This window comes from Epinephelus lanceolatus, chromosome 14, assembly GCF_041903045.1.
Source record: "Epinephelus lanceolatus isolate andai-2023 chromosome 14, ASM4190304v1, whole genome shotgun sequence".
In the NCBI taxonomy this organism is placed as follows: Eukaryota; Metazoa; Chordata; class Actinopteri; order Perciformes; family Serranidae; genus Epinephelus; species Epinephelus lanceolatus.
Window position 1 is genome coordinate 1891303 of NC_135747.1, and position 22453 is coordinate 1913755.

The 22453-nt window shown below is 42.3% G+C and overlaps 1 protein-coding gene across 2 annotated transcripts in view; it reads right to left on the reverse strand.

The window, feature by feature from the left end:
* Positions 1 to 698: 698 nt before the first annotated feature.
* LOC117251238 (transmembrane protein 50B-like) overlaps positions 699 to 22453 on the reverse strand; it is a 59852-nt gene continuing 38097 nt past the window's right edge. For both annotated transcript variants that reach the window (XM_078174269.1, XM_033617343.2), the window contains 2 exons: positions 5648 to 5705; positions 699 to 2128 (listed from right to left, as the gene is read on the reverse strand). In XM_078174269.1, coding sequence (XP_078030395.1) covers positions 2121 to 2128; positions 5648 to 5705 — 66 coding nt within the window. In that variant the 3' untranslated portion in view covers positions 699 to 2120. The remainder of the gene's footprint in view (positions 2129 to 5647; positions 5706 to 22453) is intronic.

Here is a 22453-nt window from a genome sequence, read left to right on the forward strand (position 1 = left end):
TATATATATATATATATATATATATATATATATTTAACAAATTTGTGACAAAATTTGAGAGAAACAAGTCTGTGTGCATAGCAAAATCTTTAAATTCAACTCGTGGAAAATGGGAGCAAAAACAAAAGCCTTTCAAATTTTGTAAAGTGTATAATGGACTTTGGACAGCTCTACGTACAACATGAAGATGGACAACGCTTCTCCACCTACCCCTGCTGTAAAAACATCCATCCATCCATTTTCATCTGCTTATCCGGGGCCAGGTCGTGGGGGCAGCAGGCTGAGCAAGGCACCTCAGAAATCCCTCTCCCAAGCAATGCTTTCTAGCTTCTCCTGGGGGACCCCAAGGCGTTCACACGCCCGACGATGTTTTTACACAAGACCCCCCGGGAGGGATCTTGTATAAAAACATGAAGCCAAAAAATTTCCTGGATACAGCTGCTCCCATCTTGCACTGGTAATGTTGTTTGGAGGCAGAGTCTGCCCAGTATTGACCTCCGTGGTGTCGAGTTCCTGCCCATACACCCGTCCAACCTATCACAAGCAGCGCCATTGATCATGAGCACACCGACGGGCACACATAGCTGGCAATCATGACGTCAAACCCCATTTCTATAGCATCAAATAACTGATTAAAATCAAGCTTATCAGGAAACAAACACATTAACAAACATCAGTGGGACAAGAACTACCTAGAGTGTTAAAAAACATCTTTTTATTTGAGATTTTAGCTTGGCCCCGTCCCATCTGCTAACATGGAGGGGATGGGGTTTATGACCTGTATACATGTCTATGTTTTGGAACAGCTACACAGATGGATATTGATTGTGATAGGTATGATTAAGTATAGGATTCTCCAGTAAAATATTTTCTTTATTTTTCACACATTTTGAGCTCTTGACAAGTCAACAGATAATTAAAAAGGGGTAGCGAAGATGGAAAATAACCCCAAATTCCAGGGTTTTCCATCAAATTTTACTCCATGCAAGTCAAAGCTTTAGAGTAAAAGTATATCCTAAAACATTAAAAAAAATGGCCTGTTGCACATGTCTATATGTGATAGCACGGAGTAGTCTGTTACAATCCTTTAATATTGTGACCACAGCAGTCTGACTGACAGCTTCACAAGGTTTGTTCTTTACTTAAATACTTTAAATGGCTCCTCAAAAAATCCTGAATACTTACATCTCACTTTACAGGACATTTTCTGGTAGAAACAAAAGCTAAACAGGGACAAAATACAAGAGGATTAATGAGACTGTAAGAAACACTTCCAGGACGACAGTGACTAATTTGTCAACAGGAAACTGGGCTGAATATGGGCTGAATATCAGACCCATGAAAAAAAATCTAAAACAAAATACATTACAATCCAGTGCATGTATTGAACTAACAGACAAGCAAATAAAAGGAGCAGCTTAAGTAGAGACAGCAGAAAGGGCTTTGTGTTTACTCTCATATCCACTTCAGAATGATTCATATCAATAGATGAGCCCGTCCCACGACCAGTGCTGTTTTCCCTTTCTCATTCACTACAGTGACATTACACTGTAACCCTCGACAAAAATGACAACATGAAATGACACTCGAGATGCATCTAACATAAGATGACATAAAATGACCCTGGCTCATTATTTTTCAATAAACAAACATGAATTCCTTCATTTAAAATACACACATTTTGCAACAGTTTTAAAATAAATTTTTGGAGGACAGCATAGACACAGTGTGAACAAAAACAAGTCTGCAAATGCATCTGAACAAATGACAGAGATCTATTTTCACATCTGTAAAGACATGAAAAGGGATTCAGAACTAGTAAAATATCTACTACACTATATGCCTGTTGACAATGAGTGTATGTGTTGGTGCGTGTGTATGGAGCAGTACTGATGGGTTTCTACGTAAAAAGCTAATGCAGATTATAAAACATTCTGTGAATTCATGTGTGCATTTGGGGTTTAGGTCTATATCTTTGTAATTTATAGCTGTTTACAAAACATGTTTAAATACTGTGTGTGTGTGTGTGTGTGTGTGTGTGTGAGAGTGAGTGAGTGAGTGAGTGAGTGAGTGAGAGACCATCTAACCCCATAAATCTTCAGTGCGGCCAAACTTGTAGATCAGAGTGCTACAGAGAGAGAGAAAGGGGAAAAAAACGCCATCAGGACACCGCCATCCCTGCAACACAAAGGATCAAGGATCCTATCTCTTTTAGAGTTACATGGGTAAATAGTTGACATCTTCTCCTGTAAAATGGAACAACACTTCAAGACGATTTACATAAACAGATGCAACAAAGACAATAATGGTGTTATCACAATAACATCAAACAAATAAAAACACTGCTTCATTACCATGTCACTGGTGGTGCTCTGTAGGCTAACATTAGCACCCAGTGTTCCTATCCTGTCAGTCTGCTCTAATATTAGAGGAGTGGTAACAAGTGCAGAAATGTCAGTACTGGACTTTAGTTGAAATTCAGGCATCATATGCCATCAGGTGGAAATGCGACATGGAAATATGTCAACATGTAGGATTGTCATGCACAAATTCGTAGTAACAATGTGACATTAGCAAGCTAGCAAGTTAGCTACCTAGACATCTGCATACTTCTAGTGTTTTTCTTTTTTTTTTTTTAAATTTGCTTGTTACAAGATAATGAACCATAATACATTGAAATAGCTTGGAAAGCATTAGACAGATTATGGCAGTTCTGGAACATTTTTTTAAATTTAATTTAATTTTTCATTTGGTACAGTGACAATTTGTGTGTGTGTGTGTGTCTTAATTTTGGACTGATAAGCTAAATGAATAAAGAATAAACAATATTAAACAAAGATAATACAAAGATTATCATAATTTTCAAATCTTTACTAACAACAACAACAAAAATACATTTGCGGGTTTCTTTTTTTGCTTGCACAGCTGTCTTGCTGATGATTGGAGTGGAGTAAATGGTAATGGTAAATGGACCTGCACTTGTATAGCGCCTTTCTAGTGATCTGACCACTCAAAGCGGTCACATTCACCCATTCACACAGACATTCACACACTGGTAGCCAAGGCTACCATACAAGGTGCCACCTGCTTCTCAGTTTTTAACACACACACACACACACACACACAAAATCTGGGGAGGAATTTCGGGTTCAGTATCTTGCTCAAGGATATTTTGACATGCAGATCGAACCTCTGATTGATTAGTGGCGTCCCACTCTACCTCTGAGCCACAGCCACCCCAGTCGCTCAGTTTTTCAGAGTGTGCCTCTGAAAAACCTCCATGTAGCCCTAGTACTTCTTTTAGAGTTTTCCTCTGGATATTTGACATTTTCACTTAGGTGTTTTATTAAAAACCATCATGACTGTATAAATAATATTACTGCATGGATTCAGGAACACTATGGAAAACCATCGTCAGTAAACACAGTTCATCACTGTATCTACAAATGCTAGATAAGACTCTACCATGCAAAGTAAAAGCTATATTATTAACAACATCCAAAAAAAACACCGACTTCTCTGAGCCTGAGCTCATCTGAGATGGACTGACAGAAAGTGGAAAAGTGTGCTGTGGTCTTAAGAGTCCACATTTCAAATGGTTTTTGGAAATCATGGATGTTGTGTCCTCAGGGCTTAAAAGGAAGAGGACCATCCAGATTGTTACCAGCTCAAAGTTTAAAGCCAGCATCAGTGATGGTATGGAGGTGTGTTAGTGCCCATGGCATCGTGGGTAACTTGCGCATCTGTGAAGGCACTATGAATGCTGAATGGTTCATACAGGTTTTGGAGCAACATATGCTGCCATCCAGATGACATCTTTTACACGGACTTTACTGTTTATCCCAGCAAGACGATGAGACACATTCTGCACGTGTTCTAACAGTGTGGCTTCGTAATAAAAGAGTGCAGGTACTACAGTGATCTGCCTGCAGTCCAGACCTGTCTCCCATTGAACATGTCTGGCTCATCATGAAACACAAAATACTGGTCCAATGGAGACCTTGGACTGCTGAGCTGATGAAATCATATATCAATGTAGAATGGGAAAGAATTTCACATTCAAAGAAAAGGTGATGTAACACAGTGGTAAACATTCTGAATTTGATGCCTGCAATACATTCTAACAAAGTTGGGATAGGAATATGAGGCCATATTTACAAAAAACAAAGTTTATCAGTTTATCTTGTCTTTGTACTGTATTCAATTAAATATAGGTCAAAAGGCCTTTACAAATCATTGCATCCTGTTTTATTTACATTTTACACAACATCCCAACTACAACAGACAGTGTTGTTCTTAAGTAGGTTTAAGTCCTGTGGGAGACCATTATTATTAGCATTTACGACCAGGAATTGAAGAAGAAATCAAGACAAATAGCAGAGCACCAGACCTTATAACTTTAGCAGTGCATTGCTCAGCTAAATGGCTCTCCGCCTCTTTTATGAGGCACTTGTTAGTAGACTTGCACCGATTGCAATTTTTTGGGCCGATTCCGATTTCCAATTTGCAGTGTTTGGACGGCCGATTCCGATTTTGGCTGATTCCGATTTCATTTTTTTCAAACCACTTTATAGCACAAAAGATATTGCAATATTTTCTATCTTTCCTTTATTAGAGCATTTTAACCAAGATACAACCAGTTTTCAATAATCATCTCAAACAAACAAACAAAAACAGTGACACAGGTTAAGAAACATTTTCCTTTTTGCTCAAATATAACTTAAGGTACGGTATTAAAATAAATAGGTAAAAAAGGCATACATATATAAAAACATAGATAAATAAAATAATAATTCTTGGTGTATAGCATTTGTGGGTAATTTCTTGAATAGATAAAAAAGTAAAAATATCTCCTGTGGAAAATTCACACAGGTCTTCACATCTACAAAGTGCAGTGTTATGGACATTCTTATTTTAACAACTAGAAAAAAGGTGCACATTCTTCGGCATGCAGTCACGCACCTCGTCAGTTTCGAGCGGCACAGTGCAGCAGTGAGAGCTCCGCAGTTAAGTTTAACACAGACAGTTAACAACTTTCTCCTTCTCTCTTCTGATGTGTGTGTGTGCATGATTAAGGTGAGAAGCCGCCCATGTTTCACTTCCTCACATCACCCAGGCTGTGAGTTGCACATGTGCGTGTGTGTGCACTGCTGATGTTACACAATGTCAATCATGCAGTGTGGCAGGAATTTGGCTGGCGCTTTAGATCGGCATATTTTAGACTGACCGGCCGGTCACAGGTCATGGCCGATCATGTGAAAATCGGCCCAATTCCAAGCACCTGATGTACATGGAGCTGAAACGTATTCTGTAAAATTGGTGTGACAGTGCATTTGGCCACTGATAAACAAAAATAAGACAAATACAATCTCAAACAACAAAATGGACCAAGGATTGCAAAATATCAACAGCAATCTTTAAGCTCTGACTACTTGAGAGAAAGCAGTGTAACAGGGTGGATTTTAACCCTAAAAATATATCATGTCCAATACTGGCATACTTAATTAAGCTGCTTAAAATGCAAATGGCAGTATATTCTATTAGTTAATATTAAGTCACTCTAGTTTACAGACAGGTGATGTTTTAATATTTGACTAACTCCTCACTGATTTGAGTTTCATTATAGTTTCAGTTTCATTATACTCACCTAAAAAAGATGAAGGCATTCTGAAAGAACACGGCCAGCCCAGGTGCCACTTCTTTCTCTAATAAATTAAACAGGACAAAACCACAATCACAGTTAGTAACACAACAGTAAGTAAAGAGATTCTGAAACGTATATGTGTGTAAATGGAGTCCTTTGTGTTGCTTGGGCTACCAAGGTGCTCCGACCTTTAAACGACAAGTAGGAGTAAGTAAAATCTGTGTTTCAGTGTTCATATGGGCACCTGAATGTTGTTTCAAGACAGACTTCAATGCGGATTTGCTAATTGCATTATTTTATAATAAAATTCGTGTACCAAATAAACCACTGACTTTGTGATTTTATATTGATTTTTAACTGATTAACAGTGGGTCTTTGACTGTTTTACATGAAAACAGTATTTTACCCCATTTCCATTACTATGACTATTTTTACTTAACATGCACTTTCCAGGCATTTGCGAAAAATGTGCTAGTACTTGCCAACTTTACTTCCTCTTTAGACATTCCTGTCGCCAACTAGCCACAAATGCCAATAGACTCAATCAGCACAAGGCTGAGTCCCTTTTTGGGGGGTAGAAAACTGAAGATCATATAGATGTCAATGCAATTTGACGTGTGTTTGGATTATAATTTTGACACATCTATATGCATTTATATTTTGTTAAACAAACATTTGTTTTATTGACATGTGTTATAATTATTTTGCGACCTTGTCTGAACCTGAACCATTCACAACACCCTAATAGATTAATGTTAATCGCCATAATGTACCTTCAGTCTTCCCCTGTAAAAGTGGATTTATGATGTTAAACACTGGCCCGATATCATAGACACTCATAGACACACACACTGAGATTTAGTTGGAGACAATGTCGATAGCGCTGCAGGCTCGCTGCGAACAACACTCGATTCTGTAGCACCTCTTAAATAGAAGTTAACAAAGCAAAGAAAGTTCACTCCTTGGTACAATTCTCAAACCCGAAAATTAAAACAAATATCACGAAAATTTGAAAGGAATTGGCAATTAACAAAACTGGAAGAATCTCGTTTAGTCTGAGAACAAAGTCTCAAAACGTATAAGAGGGGCCTCCGCAATGCCAGAGCAAACTATTACTCAGCATTAATAGAAAAATAAGAACAACCCCAGGGTTCCTTTCAGCACTGTAGCCAGGCTGACTGAGATGAAGACAAAAAAATGACAAAATTCTAACTATTAGAAGCAAAATTCATGACCTCCTGCCCACAAACGGAACCAATCTGCCCTCAAACACAGCTGTAAGACCTAATATACAGTACAGGCCAAAAGTTTGGACACACCTTCTCATTCAATGCGTTTTCTTTATTTTCATGACTATTTACATTGTAGATTCTCACTGAAGGCATCAAAACTATGAATGAACACATGTGGAGTTATGTACTTAACAAAAAAAGGTGAAATAACTGAAAACATGTTTTATATTCTAGTTTCTTCAAAATAGCCACCCTTTGCTCTGATTACTGCTTTGCACACTTTTGGCATTCTCTCGATGAGCTTCAAGAGGTAGTCACCTGAAATGGTTTCCACTTCACAGGTGTGCCTTATCAGGGTTAATTTGTGGAATTTCTTGCTTTATCAATGTGGTTGGGACCATCAGTTGTGTTGTGCAGAAGTCAGGTTAATACACAGCCGACAGCCCTATTGGACAACTGTTAAAATTGATATTATGGCAAGAACCAATCAGCTAACTAAAGAAAAACGAGTGGCCATCATTACTTGAAGAAGAAATGAAGGTCAGTCAGTCCGGAAAATTGCAAAAACTTTAAATGTGTCCCCAAGTGGAGTCGCAAAAACCATCAAGTGCTACAACGAAACTGGCACACATGAGGGCCGACCCAGGAAAGGAAGACCAAGAGTCACCTCTGCTTCTGAGGATAAGTTCAACCGAGTCACCAGCCTCAGAAATCGCAAGTTAACAGCAGCTCAGATCAGAGACCAGATGAATGCCACACAGAGTTCTAGCAGCAGACCCATCTCTAGAACAACTGTTAAGAGGAGACTGCGCCAATCAGGCCTTCATGGTCAAATAGCTGCTAGGAAACCACTGCTAAGGAGAGGCAACAAGCAGAAGAGATTTGTTTGGGCCAAGAAACACAAGGAATGGACATTAGACCAGTGGAAATCTGTGCTTTGGTCTGATGAGTCCAAATTTGAGATCTTTGGTTCCAACCGCCGTGTCTTTGTGAGACGCAGAAAAGGTGAACGGATGGATTCCACATGCCTGGTTCCCACTGTGAAGCATGGAGGAGGAGGTGTGATGGTGTGGGGGTGTTTTGCTGGTGACACTGTTGGGGATTTATTCAAAATTGAAGGCACACTGAACCAGCATGGCTACCACAGCATCCTGCAGCGACATGCCATCCCATCCGGTTTGCGTTTAGTTGGACGATCATTTATTTTTCAACAGGACAATGACCCCAAACACACCTCCAGGCTGTGTAAGGGCTATTTGACCAAGAAGGAGAGTGATGGAGTGCTGCGGCAGATGACCTGGCCTCCACAGTCACCGGACCTGAACCCAATCGAGATGGTTTGGGGTGAGCTGGACCGCAGAGTGAAGGCAAAGGGGCCAACAAGTGCTAAACACCTCTGGGAACTCCTTCAAGACTGTTGGAAAACCATTTCAGGTGACTACCTCTTGAAGCTCATGGAGAGAATGCCAAGAGTGTGCAAAGCAGTAATCAGAGCAAAGGGTGGCTATTTTGAAGAAACTAGAATATAAAACATGTTTTCAGTTATTTCACCTTTTTTTTTACAGTACATAACTCCACATGTGTTCATTCATAGTTTTGATGCCTTCAGTGAGAATCTACAATGTAAATAGTCATGAAAATAAAGAAAACGCATTGAATGAGAAGGTGTGTCCAAACTTTTGGCCTGTACTGTATATCTAGATAGCTTCTACCCAATTTCTCTTCAACAATTGACCGCAATGATTTCTTCATCTAAATCATCAATGTGTCTCTTAGACCCCATCCCAACTAGGCTACTTAAAGGGCCAGTGTGTAATATTTGGCATGGTTTATTGTCAAATGTGAATCTGAATCTGAATATTCTACCCATTAATATGTTTATATAAGTGTATAATCGATATAAAATAAAATTCGTTTGGTTTTCGTAGCCTTATATTAATGCTTTTATATATATAAATAGCAAGGGCCTTGCTTTAGAGAGGTTGCCATCTTGCGCCGCCATATATGTAAGGCAGCCCGAGCGGACAATCCAGCCAGCCAAAGAACGCGTTTCGCGTGTATAAATAAACCAACAAAGACAGCGGGAGGAAGGAAGAAGGAGGAGGAAACAGCAAAGAGTGTTTGTAGTTCGTCGATAGAGAGTAGTGAAAAGTTTTTTTAGTTCTAAAGTTTGCGAATGGACCACACTTACCACTCAACAGGAGAGAATGAACCCGAACTGTCATCTGTGAGGAAAAGAAGACGCAACTTCACTCCTTGTGATGCACTCTCTGCGGCGCTTTTCCTCCTGATGATATATCTCCCCAAGGATGGCAGCACCGAATCCCATTCTGTGCAGCAAAATGGGAGCGGAGGATTCAGCTTCTCCTCTCGCCCGCTCAGTGTACTCCGGCTCTCATCTGTATGCTCCGGCTCAAACAGGTATGGCTCTGGATCTGTGTCCGCTACAAGAAACTCTTCAAAATCGCGTTCAAAGTCGTCCATTGCAGCTACTATAGTCCGGAGATATTGCTAGGCTAAATAAACAGCTGAGCTCTGTTTACAGGCTACGCTGTCAGTCAGTGCTGGAGATTGGTGGAGCAGAGAGGGGAGGGGGGTCTAGGTATTGTAAACGAGTATGTGTGTATGAAGTGTGTGTGTGTGTTACGCCAGAAGAGTCAGAGTTTGGGACGGAGTCTTTTACCCCCTGGAGTGTTACCGGAGTTTTTGGAGTGCTCAAATAAACGGGCCTTTTTCCCCGAACGCTACTCTGGTCTCCTGCTCGTGAGTGATTCATTACATTATCGTAACATGGTTTAGATGTCTAAATAAACATTCACCTCCCTGTTGTGCTAGATAGACCTACTCCTGAAAAACTTGTGTCTGCGCAAGGCTTTTTGTCCCTACGAGGCCACCGTCATTTACTCGACGGGAGGGGTGAGCGAGTGAGCCCTGCAATCTAGAATTTGACCACTGATGTCACTGTTTTCAACCCATTTTACACACTGGCCCTTTAAGGAAGTCTTACCTTTAGTTAACACGCATATATTAGACATGATCAATATATCTTTATTAACAGGCATGTACCACAGTCCTTCAAGGTAGCTGTAATTAAACCTCTTTAAAAAAAGCCCACCCTGGATCCTGAGGTGTTAGCCAACTATAGACCAATATCTAATCTGTGTGATTTTCTCCATGATAATTTATTTGAATTTCAGTCAGAATTTCAGTCAGGATTTAGAGTGCATCATAGCATTGAGACAGCACTAGTTAAAATCACAAATGATCTTCTGATTGCTTCAGACAAAGGACTCATCTCTGTACTTGTTTTATTAGATCTTAGTGCGTATTTGACACAACATTTATTTGGCCTGAAAGGTTCTGCACTAAGCTGTTTTAAATCTTATTTATCTGATCATTTTCAGTTCGTTCATATTAATGATGAATCATCTCTACGTACTGTGTAGGAGTTCCACAAGGTTCTGTGCTCGGACCGATCCTATTCACTCTATATATGCTTGCCTTAGGTAACATCATTAGAAATCACTCTGTAAATTTCCATTGTTATGCGGATGATTCACAATTGTATTTATCGATAAAGCCAGAAGAAACTGATCAATTTATTAAACTTCAAAAATGCCAAAAAGACCTAGGATAAAAACCTGGATGAGCCTATCCTGACCCGAAAAGATGTAGAAAAATTGGTCCACCCTTTTGTTACCTCTCAGCTGGATTACTGTAACTCCCTATTATCAGGTAGCTCTAATAAGTCTTTAAAAACTCTCCAGCTAATTCAGAACGCAGCGGCATGTTTACTGACAGGAACTAAGGAACGAGATCATATTTCTCCTGTTTTAGCTTCTCAGCACTGGCTCAATGTAAAATCCAGAATTGAATTTAAAATCCTACTGTTAACTTACAAAGCTTTAAATGGTCAGGCTCCGTCATATCTTAGGGAGCTCATAGTGCCCTATTATCCCACCAGAACACTGTGCTCTGAGAATGCAGGGTTACTCATGGTCCCTAAAATCTCCAAAAGTAGATGAGGAGCCAGAGCCAGAATCAACCTTTCCAGAGTTAATGTTCACATATTGCACTATGATTTGATAGAGGTTTAGAGCTGCAGCTGCATCATTCCAAAGGGATACTCATCCTGAAAATGCTTTTTTTTTTTAGGCGAACCTCAAAATGTTTCATTTGTGCTGTGTGCCATCTTCATTTACTCTTCACATATAACACATATACTGATCTCACAAGTGTTCCCTTTGCTATGACACCAAAAGTATTCAAATAGACCTTGTGGTTGCAGAGATATATTCATTTCATTATGGGTATGCAATTTTCAAGCAGAGGCCTATAAAAGAGACTTAGGGTTTAATTTATCATGTTGATCTGTTCTGTACGACATCTATTGCACGTCTGTCCGTCTTGGAAGAGGGATTCCTCCTCAGTTGCTCTTCCTGTGGTTTCTACCATTTTTTTAGGGCACAACAGTCTCCTTCAGTACATTATTCTATGCTTTCTTTTGATTTTCATATTGGCTAGTCATCCTGTTTAATTTGTCTTCTGATTAAATCAGAACCACTGAAACAAGTTGTAGGAAGCCTCTGCAAGTAATTGGTTGCTGGCAGACACTCTGTGCTGCAATAAAATGGTTAATCAGCAGTGCCGTGCACTGTAGAGCCAATGCGCTGCTGGTTCTGCTGGCCTGAATAGAATATAATGTCTATAGCCTTACTGTTGTGTACAGCCTTTATAGACTGAGCTGAGTAGTGATGCGCGGGTCGACCCATAACCCGCAGGACCCGCAAATGGACCTGCGGGTTGGGCGGCAGTGATCGTCTGTTAAATCGGTCTGTAAATGATATTTTGACATTATTATTATAATCTATAAATCTATAATCTATTACTGTCATGGCATCTGAAGGTACTGATGCGTTGAGCAGGTGACAGTCCGCGGTCATTTTCAAAAAACACTTGTGTCACACACTCCAAAAGAAACTTGATGAAACTTTAAACAATAATTTATTGTACAAAACAGGGGAAACAAACATTGACAAAAATGGTTCCATAATTCATAGTCATTTCAAAAGATAACGAAAAAACAGCTACAAGTTAGAGGGAATAGTGATAAAGTGGTAAAACTTTTCATTGATCCACAGCCTCAGACAGATGCGCTCAAGCGCGCCGTGCGCACAAGCTCAGTTGGTAGGCTATACTATATTTTCACATTTTTAACAATGCAATTTAAAAGTTTTGATTTTTATTGATAACCTACATTTACCAACAACAAAAAGACTACATTTAGCACCAAAAAAATATGTAAAAGAAAAAAAAAAAAAATAATAATAATAATAAGACGAAGAAGTAAATAAAAAAACGAATATCGAATACCAAATTTTCATAACGAATACCTACCCATAGAAACGAATATTCGAATATCCGAATATTTGGGTACAGTCCTACATTTTTTCCCTCGTTAAAGGGTTTTTCCGGGGGAGTTTTTCCTTATCCGCTGCAAGGGTCCTAAGGACAGAGGGATGTCGTATGCTGTAAAGCCCTCTGAGGCAAATTGTGATTTGTGATATTGGGCTTTATAAATAAAATTGATTGATTGATTGAATGGTCTGATGCTGCCTCCCACTCAAGCTAATGTTAGTTATCCATCAGCAGTAACTGTCATCGGCATCATTTAGTCATTTATCACACTGATGGTGAATATTCAGTATCTTAAATCTCAGTATGAAAGTCTTGATTAACCCATTACATTTTCCTATTTCTCTGTTTAAGTGACAGTACTGTTCTTTCTCCCAAATGGGGGCGCCTTGGTGATGACATGATGCTGGCCTGGTCTACGTGTATCATACTAGTGGTGTTTCAACGGTCACACAGTGCAGCATGAGATTTTAAAGTAGTTATACAAGGAATGTACTTTGCATAATGTAAGACATGTTTGGGGATTTTTATGAACAAATTTCAACATGAACAACAGCCAGACAATGTATATCCAAAACTCTTCCAAAACATTCTGTTATTCTAAAACATGTTTAGGCCTGCAAAACAGTTTTTTAAATTTTATAACTTTTCCAGGAATTTCTCTAGTGCCTCTAGTCTCTAGTGTGTGACATAACAAAGGCATCAGGCAGGAATTGCTAAAGGAGCCCACTTGAAAGCCCAGTGAAGTCACAGGGTCTGAAACATAAAGCTCGGCCCTTAGTTGAAGGCGTCTGAAGGGAGCGTATTCTATGCCAACCACCCCACATGAGGCAAGTGCGGTGGCTGTGATACACTCACAGACTCGGGCGTACTATTCATCAAGACCACGAGACGTCACAGTGTTTTCACGCCGCCATATTTGTGTCTGCTCACAGCAGTCAGGTCACAGGTCACAGCATTGTCACATTACCAAAACAAGTAGAGTAGGAGGAAAATCAGCGAGAGACCGAAAATTTATGTTACTTGAACGATTCCAGGAATATGTTGTACTATTGGCTGTGATACCAGTCGACAAAGAAAGCCCGGACTGCAGTTTTATTCCATCCCAAAGGATGTAGACCCGCGGAATAAATGGTTGGCTGAGATAAGAAGAGACCACCGGCAGCCAACAACTAACGTTAACTCCAGGTTATGCAGTCAACACTTCGTGTCCGGTAAGTCCTCAACTCTATATAATTTTTATTTTAGTCTTTGAAAACCCCTTACAAAACATGCAAAACATGATTAACTTCAGATGCCATATGATTAACGCTGACAGCCCGACACTACGTTACCTAACGTGATGTTAGCTACCTCAATGGAGATTCACATTGTCTTATGCTAACGTTAGCTAACGTTATCTGATTACGGTACACTCAAAAGCTTGCGGTTTGAGCTGATATTAGTCACTAATTAACTATTATTCATACCTACTCTTGTCGTGGTGTGGGTCCTTAAATATAATACACACTCACCGGCCACTTCATTAGCTAACACTTGTGCGGTCTAATATAATCCAATCCAATGGTTATCCTATAAATGCTATTTTTACGAAGCTTATACATTTTGGGTTTTTGTTGACATTGTCAAAAAGGTTTTAACTATACATTTATGTTTATTATAGAGGTCATAGTGGATGGTGCTGGTGTACTGGAGTGCATTATATTGTGCGGTGTTCTTATAATTTTTCCCAATCCATTAACATATATTGAGGGGGACAAAATATTAGGAACACTTTAATATATTACACTCCAGTATGCCAGTGCCATCCAGTACAACCTTAATAATAAACATAAAGTGTAATTATCACCTTTCTGACAATGTCAACAAAAACTGAAAATGTAAAAAGCTTCATAAAGTAGAATGTATGACAGAGCTGTTGGATTAGATTGCACGGGTGGACCTAATGAAGTGGCCGGTGGACGGACGGACACACACACACGGTGTGTTGCAGAGGTTAGCGGACAAAATACTGTTGAGGGTACTAAATATGGGTCGCAACCAATAATGGAAATTTTTAACAAATATCGTTGTCTCTCCGTCTCGTTTAAGTGTGAGGTGTGTACTGCCATAGTGACAATGAGGGGTATGGTCAAATCGGATGCAAATATGGCGGTGGTCTCCTCGAAGTGACGTCACTGTTACCCATGAATAAGCGGAGTGGACTCCGCAAGGAGTGTCCGCAGTCATTTGGGCTTCCATAGTCGAGCGCACTTCCGCATTGTAGTTTCCTGTAAAAATGTCCGTGAAAAATCCCTGTGATGTGAAAAATACATGCCGAGCAGTCTTTTGTGTACACTGGTGCGCGGAGCGGAGTCCGCGCAGTCGTAAAATCTGAGCTTTGCGCATACAGGGCTTGCGGACGTCCGCTTTTAGTCCAGGCGGACCTCCGCGGAGTCCGCTTCGCGTACGTTCCGCCCGAGTATGTTTGGGCCTTTACCGTGTAAAGACACACAATTTGGGTTGGTTGCTGGGGACTTTAATTGTTGTTTGGAAAGTAATTTGGTTAAACTTCACCAACAGTATCTAGGTCCTAATGCATCAAATGCTTTAAAGATGGCCTGTAATGATGCAGGACTTGTGGATGTCTGGAGAGAAATTAATCCAACAGGAAAAGACTATACTTTGTATTCAACCAGACACAAAACACACTCCGGATTGGACCCTTTTTTTAACCCCCAGAACCATCTTTCTTCTGTAATTTCCTGCAGTATAGGATCTATTCTTATATCAGACCATTCACCAGTTTACTTCCAAATATGCCTTCCTCAACAGATACAACAAACTAAGTATTGGAGATTTAACTCCTCACTCCTAGCAAACGCTTGCAATAACATCAGGCAATGGCTGGAGCAGTATAGACAGGAAAATGCAGTTTCCCACGTTACTCCTGCAGTGATGTGGGACTCAAACAATCACCTACAGAGGAAAATACGAGGAAGTTAAATGATGTTAGAACTAACCTCAATTGCATTCAAACTGAACATATCAAAAAACTGTTGTTCTTCACCAGACAACAATACTATGAGATTGTTAACAAGTCTAGCAGTCTTCTAGCCTATCAGCTTAAAAAACAGCAGGCTGACCATACAATAAAATGCATACGTGACACAACAGGCCAACAGAAATATGACACAATCATTAAAGTGGTCTTTTCTTGATTTCTATACACAGCCGCATGTATCAGAAAATCCAGCTGACTCAGATATCCATACGTTTTATGCAAAGGTATCCTAAATCCTCAATCTCAGGGGTGGCAGTAGCTCAGTCCATAGGGACTTGGGTTGGGAACTGGAGGGTCACCTGTTCAAGTCCCCCGTCCCGTCCCCCGAATATGGAGCATAGACTGGTGGCTGGAGAACTGCCAGTTCACCTCCTGAGCACTGCTGAGGTGCCCTTGAGCAAGGCACTGAACCCCCCAACAGCTCGGGGCGCCTGACCATGGCAGCCCCTCACTCTGACATCTCTCCATGTGCATGTGAGTGTATTTCGGACCTGTGTTAATGGAAAAACAAATGAAAAAACTGAATTTCCCCAGAGACCATATGGACTAATAAAGAAATATGTGGAATCTATATTGGAAAAACCAAAAATAGAATCTCATTGTATGCTGATGATATAGTCTTGTACCATACCAGCCCAGAGAGGTCCATCCCAGCAGTACAACACAATGGAGGATTGCTCTTTTTACCTCACAGGGTCCCCCTAAAGACGAAAAGACGGTATTGTCTGTTACAACTGTCGCAAAAATCTTTCTGCGCGTGCGTGTGATTAGTGTGCATGTGCCCGCGCGTGCAGCCTATTGCAGTGGCTCCTGCTTGTTTTCTCAGTTTTCTTACTTTTTTGCTTTATTAAGTTTGTTATTTGTGCTTGCTTTTTTGTGACTGTCATTTTGAAACTGCGCCCTCTCCAAACATGCTGATTGAGAGAGTTGTGCTCATTTTCCTCACTCTGGAATTACTTCTTTCATTCGGACCCAGCACCATTGCGCAACAACTTCATGGCCGCATTGTTTACTCCAGAGATCAGCTGATCGTGCTGAGGCCGGCCGGCTTGGTGGCCGCAACATCAGAGATACCAGCTGAATTGTGAATGAAAACACACAGAGGATGCAGGGGAGGAAGTAAACAGCGGCGGAAAAAAGCAGGGTTGAGACGACGGAGGCTTATGGAGAAGAGAAGATATAAGCCGTGTCTCCCCTCTCTCGTCATGGGCAACGTGACGTCACTGGCAAATAAGATGGACGAGCTGACAGCGGTCGCCAGGAGTCAGAGGGAGTACCGGGAATGTAGTCTGATGTGCTTCACTGAGACATGGCTTCACCAGGACATTCCCGACAACAACGTATCCATCAGCGGCTTTCAGACTGTTCGGGCCGACCGGGACTGCACCGAGAGCGGTAAGCGCAAAGGAGGGAGGCTTGCCGTTCTAGTGAATAACCGCTGGTGCAGTCCTGACCATATTTCTATTAAGGAACGTATCTGTTGCCCGGACATTGAACTGTTTGCTGTTGGACTCAGGCCGTAATATTTGCCCAGGGAGTTTTCACATGCCATTATTGTAATTGTTTACATCCCCCCCTCTGCCAACCCGATGTCGGCATGTGACGTCATTCACTCCGCCATAGCCTGCCTGCAGACTAAACACCCGAGTGCCTTCATAGCTATCTCGGGTGACTTCAACCATGTCACCATGGAAATAACATTGCCCACATTTACACAGTATGTGAACTGCCCTACCAGAGAAGAGAGAACACTGGACTTGCTGTATGCAAACACCAAAGATGCATACAGCTGCTCCCTCCTCCCCCCTCTGGGTAGGTCAGACCACAACCTGGGGCACCTCAACCCCTGCTATGTACCACTAGTCAAGAGCCAGCCTGCGACCATGAGGACAGTGAGGAGATGGTCGGAGGAGGCTTATGAGACATTGAAGGGCTGTTTTGGGGTGACAGACTGGCAGGCACTGTGTGAGCCACATGGGGAGGACATTGACGGGCTCACAGAATGCATCACGGACTACATCAGCTTCTGTGTGGACTACACTGTCCCAGCCAGGACTGTCCATTGTTATCCAAATAACAAACCGTGGGTAACAAAGGACATCAAAGCCATCCTCAACTCAATGAAGAGGGCCTTCAGAGCTGGTAACAGAGAGGAGGTGAGAACAATACAAGGGGAGCTGAAGATGAAAATAAGGGAGGCTAAGGAGAGGTACAGGAGGAAGCTGGAGAGGAAACTCCAGCAGAATAACATGAGAGAGGTCTGGAGTGGAATGAGGACCATCACTTGCTTCAGGACCAACAACCACAGAGGAGTTGAAGGCAGTGTGGACAGGGCCAATGAACTGAATCTGTTTTTTAACAGATTTGACACTGCTGGCCCTGCCCATCCCCCCCTGACTCTTCTGCTGTCTGTCTTGGACAACCATCACCCACTCCACCCTCCTCCCCCACTGCTCCCTCTCACACCCCAACACCCTCCTGCTTGACCCCTCCCCCTCCTCCTCCTCACACCTCCTCCCCCCGTGGCCAGACTGACTGCTCTCTCCATCATGAGGACTACACCCCTCCCCCACGTGTCGTCACCTCCACAATGTGCTTCACTGCTGACCATGTGAGAAGACAGCTGATGAGACTCCACTCAAATAAGGCTGCAGGCCCTGATGGTGTCAGCCCCAGGGTGCTCAAAGCCTGTGCCCCCCAGCTATGTGGAGTACTTCAGCATGTCTTCAACATGAGCCTGAGTCTCCAGAGGGTCCCCGTGCTGTGGAAGACATCCTGCCTCGTTCCTGTGCCAAAGACGTCGCGTCCCAGTGGCTCCAAGGACTACACGTGGCATTGACCTCCCACATCATGAAGACCCTGGAGAGACTCGTCTTGGAGCAGCTCCGGCCTATGGTCAAGCCACTTTTGGACCCCCTCCAGTTCGCCTATCAGCCCCGACTTGGAGTTGAGGACGCCATCATCTACCTGCTCAACCGTGTCTACGCCCATTTGGATAAGCCGGCAAGCACTGTGAGGGTCATGTTTTTTGACTTCTCTAGTGCGTTTAACACCATACGTCCAGCTCTACTGGGTGACAAGCTGACAGCAATGCAGGTGGATGCCCCTCTGGTGTCCTGGATTGTAGACTACTTGACTGACAGACCACATTATGTGCGCTTGCAACGCTGTGTGTCAGACAGAGTGGTCAGCAATACCGGGGCCCCACAGGGGACTGTCGTCTCTCCCTTCCTCTTCACCCTCTACACCACGGACTTCAGCTATTGCACTGAGACCTGCCATCTTCAGAAATTTTCTGATGACTCTGCTATAGTTGGATATATCACCAAAGGTGATGAGGATGAGTACAGGGCTGTTGTGGATAACTTTGTCACATGGTGTGAGCAGAACCATCTGCAGCTCAATGTGGCAAAGACAAAGGAACTGGCTGTGGATCTGAGGAGGACCAAGACACCAGTGACCCCTGTTTCCATCCAGGGGGTCAGTGTGGACATTGTAGAGGACTATAAGTACCTGGGGGTACACATTGACAATAAACTGGACTGGGCTAAGAACACTAACGCTCTCTATTTTCTGAGGCGACTGAGGTCCTTCAACATCATCAGGATTTTCTATGAGTCTGTGGTGGCCAGTGCTATCCTCTATGCTGTTGTGTGCTGGGGCAGCAGGCTGAGGGTAGCGGACGCCAACAGACTCAACAAACTGATCCGCAAGGCCAGTGACGTTGTGGGAACGGAGTGTGACTCTCTGATGGTGGTGTCAGAGAGGAGGATGCTGTCTAAGCTATGAACTATCTTGGACAATGTCTCACACCCACTCCACCATGTGCTGGTCAGGCACAAGAGTACTTTCAGTGGGAGACTCATACCACCAAGATGTACCACTGAGCGCCACAGGAAATCATTCCTGCCTGTGGCCATCAAACTGTACAACTCCTCCCTCTGAGTGGCCCTGAGACTTTTTCACACACTGCAATAATCTAATGTAATTTGTGCAATAACCCCATTTCACCCTGACTGTATATATTCTGTGTAAATAATCTTGTTCAGCTTACAATATATATATATACAGTACAGGCCAAAAGTTTGGACACACCTTCTTATTCAATGCGTTTTCTTTATTTTCATGACTATTTACATTGTAGATTCTCACTGAAGGCATCAAAACTATGAATGAACACATGTGGAGTTATGTACTTAACAAAAAAAGGTGAAATAACTGAAAACATGTTTTATATTCTAGTTTCTTCAAAATAGCCATCCTTTGCTCTGATTACTGCTTTGCACACTCTTGGCATTCTCTCCATGAGCTTCAAGAGGTAGTCACCTGAAATGGTTTCCACTTCACAGGTGTGCCTTATCAGGGTTAATTAGTGGAATTTCTTGCTTTATCAATGGGGTTGGGACCATCAGTTGTGTTGTGCAGAAGTCAGGTTAATACACAGCCGACAGCCCTATTGGACAACTGTTAAAATTGATATTATGGCAAGAACCAATCAGCTAACTAAAGAAAAACGAGTGGCCATCATTACTTTAAGAAATGAAGGTCAGTCAGTCCGGAAAATTGCAAAAACTTTAAATGTGTCCCCAAGTGGAGTCGCAAAAACCATCAAGCGCTACAACGAAACTGGCACACATGAGGACCGACCCAGGAAAGGAAGACCAAGAGTCACCTCTGCTTCTGAGGATAAGTTCATCCGAGTCACCAGCCTCAGAAATCGCAAGTTGACAGCAGCTCAGATCAGAGACCAGATGAATGCCACACAGAGTTCTAGCAGCAGACCCATCTCTAGAACAACTGTTAAGAGGAGACTGCGTCAATCAGGCCTTCATGGTCAAATAGCTGCTAGGAAACCACTGCTAAGGAGAGGCAACAAGCAGAAGAGATTTGTTTGGGCCAAGAAACACAAGGAATGGACATTAGACCAGTGGAAATCTGTGCTTTGGTCTGATGAGTCCAAATTTGAGATCTTTGGTTCCAACCGCCGTGTCTTTGTGAGACGCAGAAAAGGTGAACGGATGGATTCCACATGCCTGGTTCCCACTGTGAAGCATGGAGGAGGAGGTGTGATGGTGTGGGGGTGTTTTGCTGGTGACACTGTTGGGGATTTATTCAAAACTGAAGGCACACTGAACCAGCATGGCTACCACAGCATCCTGCAGCGACATGCCATCCCATCCGGTTTGCGTTTAGTTGGACAATCATTTATTTTTCAACAGGACAATGACCCCAAACACACCTCCAGGCTGTGTAAGGGCTATTTGACCAAGAAGGAGAGTGATGGAGTGCTGCGGCAGATGACCTGGCCTCCACAGTCACTGGACCTGAACCCAATCGAGATGGTTTGGGGTGAGCTGGACCGCAGAGTGAAGGCAAAGGGGCCAACAAGTGCTAAACACCTCTGGGAACTCCTTCAAGACTGTTGGAAAACCATTTCAGGTGACTACCTCTTGAAGCTCATGGAGAGAATGCCAAGAGTGTGCAAAGCAGTAATCAGAGCAAAGGGTGGCTATTTTGAAGAAACTAGAATATAAAACATGTTTTCAGTTATTTCACCTTTTTTTGTTAAGTACATAACTCCACATGTGTTCATTCATAGTTTTGATGCCTTCAGTGAGAATCTACAATGTAAATAGTCATGAAAATAAAGAAAATGCATTGAATGAGAAGGTGTGTCCAAACTTTTGGCCTGTACTGTATATATATATATATATACACACACATATATATATATATATATATATATATATATATATATATATATATATATATGTATATTAGGGCTGGGCAGTATGACAAAATTTTCATATCACGGTTTTAAGAAAAAATCATATCGGTTTCATGGTATTTCACGGTATTTTGCTCAGGTTCGGCCAACTTGACATGCTGCTGTGTTGTGCTATGGCCTATTCAACTGCCGGAATTTGTTATTTACCTGACAACGCCTGAACACAACACACGCTCCGCTCCATTCATTTGGGCTCCACTGACTGCGTACGGAAGCGACACGTAGAGAAGCCAGCGGGGTTGTTTACCGTTTGCCGAGCCGAGAGGCTGCATGTAGGCTGCATGAAATGTTAAAGAATTTTCCACCTAAGTTATTTCATATATTTGAGTTATCTACAAATTTACTGTACTGTTTGTCATCTACTCGCTTTCAAATGTCCGCCACGGACATTTACACAATGTCACGGATAAACATGGGTAAATGCATGAAAAAAAAAACCTCTGACCTCACCTCTGATGTGGTTTATTCATTTAAAAACACATTGTGCTCGTTTAGCACACTATTTCATGTAGTTTTTATCTGCTGGGGGGTCGCGTAGGGGAGTGTAGCGTGACAAAAATAGAAGAGCCGCGTAAAACAGAGAGTTGTTGTGCGACAGACGGGGGTTGTCGCGCCGCTCCTGCTGCTGGTGGAGCCGCTGTAATTGATTAATCGAGGGGGTGAGCTGCTACGGGACTTGCGCTGCAGACGTGTCGCACCGCTGACGTGCCTGGTGGAGCCTGGCCGTAACTGTCTCGGACTCTGGACGGGTCGTCTTCGGTCAGGAAAATGCGGTCCGAACCGTGCTCTAGCGTGCTTACCTGTGTGTGTGCGCTTTGTGTGTGTGTGTGTGTGTGTGTGTGTGTGTGCACTGGGGCGAAACTCCGCCGTGCGCGATACAGAGGGCAGATGCTAGTTGCATATAGAGAAAACACTGCTCTTTTTGGTATGAGTTCTTCTGGGTCATCGTGTACAGTTGCTTTGCTTTCAGGACTCTCTCCGGCAGCCATTCTCGCCTCTAAACTTTTCTATGCTCTCACTCTCACCCGCTCAAGCGTGCCTGTGGTGTGCAGCGGTGAAATGGGTCCCCGCTGAAACACTTTCCCGCCACGCACGTTCCGGACCTTGTTTGGGCTATTCACTGGTATTGCGGTATATGAAAAATTCATATCATAACGAAAATAAATACCGGTTTTCGATACAAACCGGTATACCGCCCAGCCCTAATGTATATATTTATTTATGTTTATGTTTGTTAATAATTCCTGCTTATTTAACTATATATTTGTAAATACTATTGTTTAAATTTCTTATATTTTCATGTATCTTTCCTCTCTTGCAAGGAGCACCTG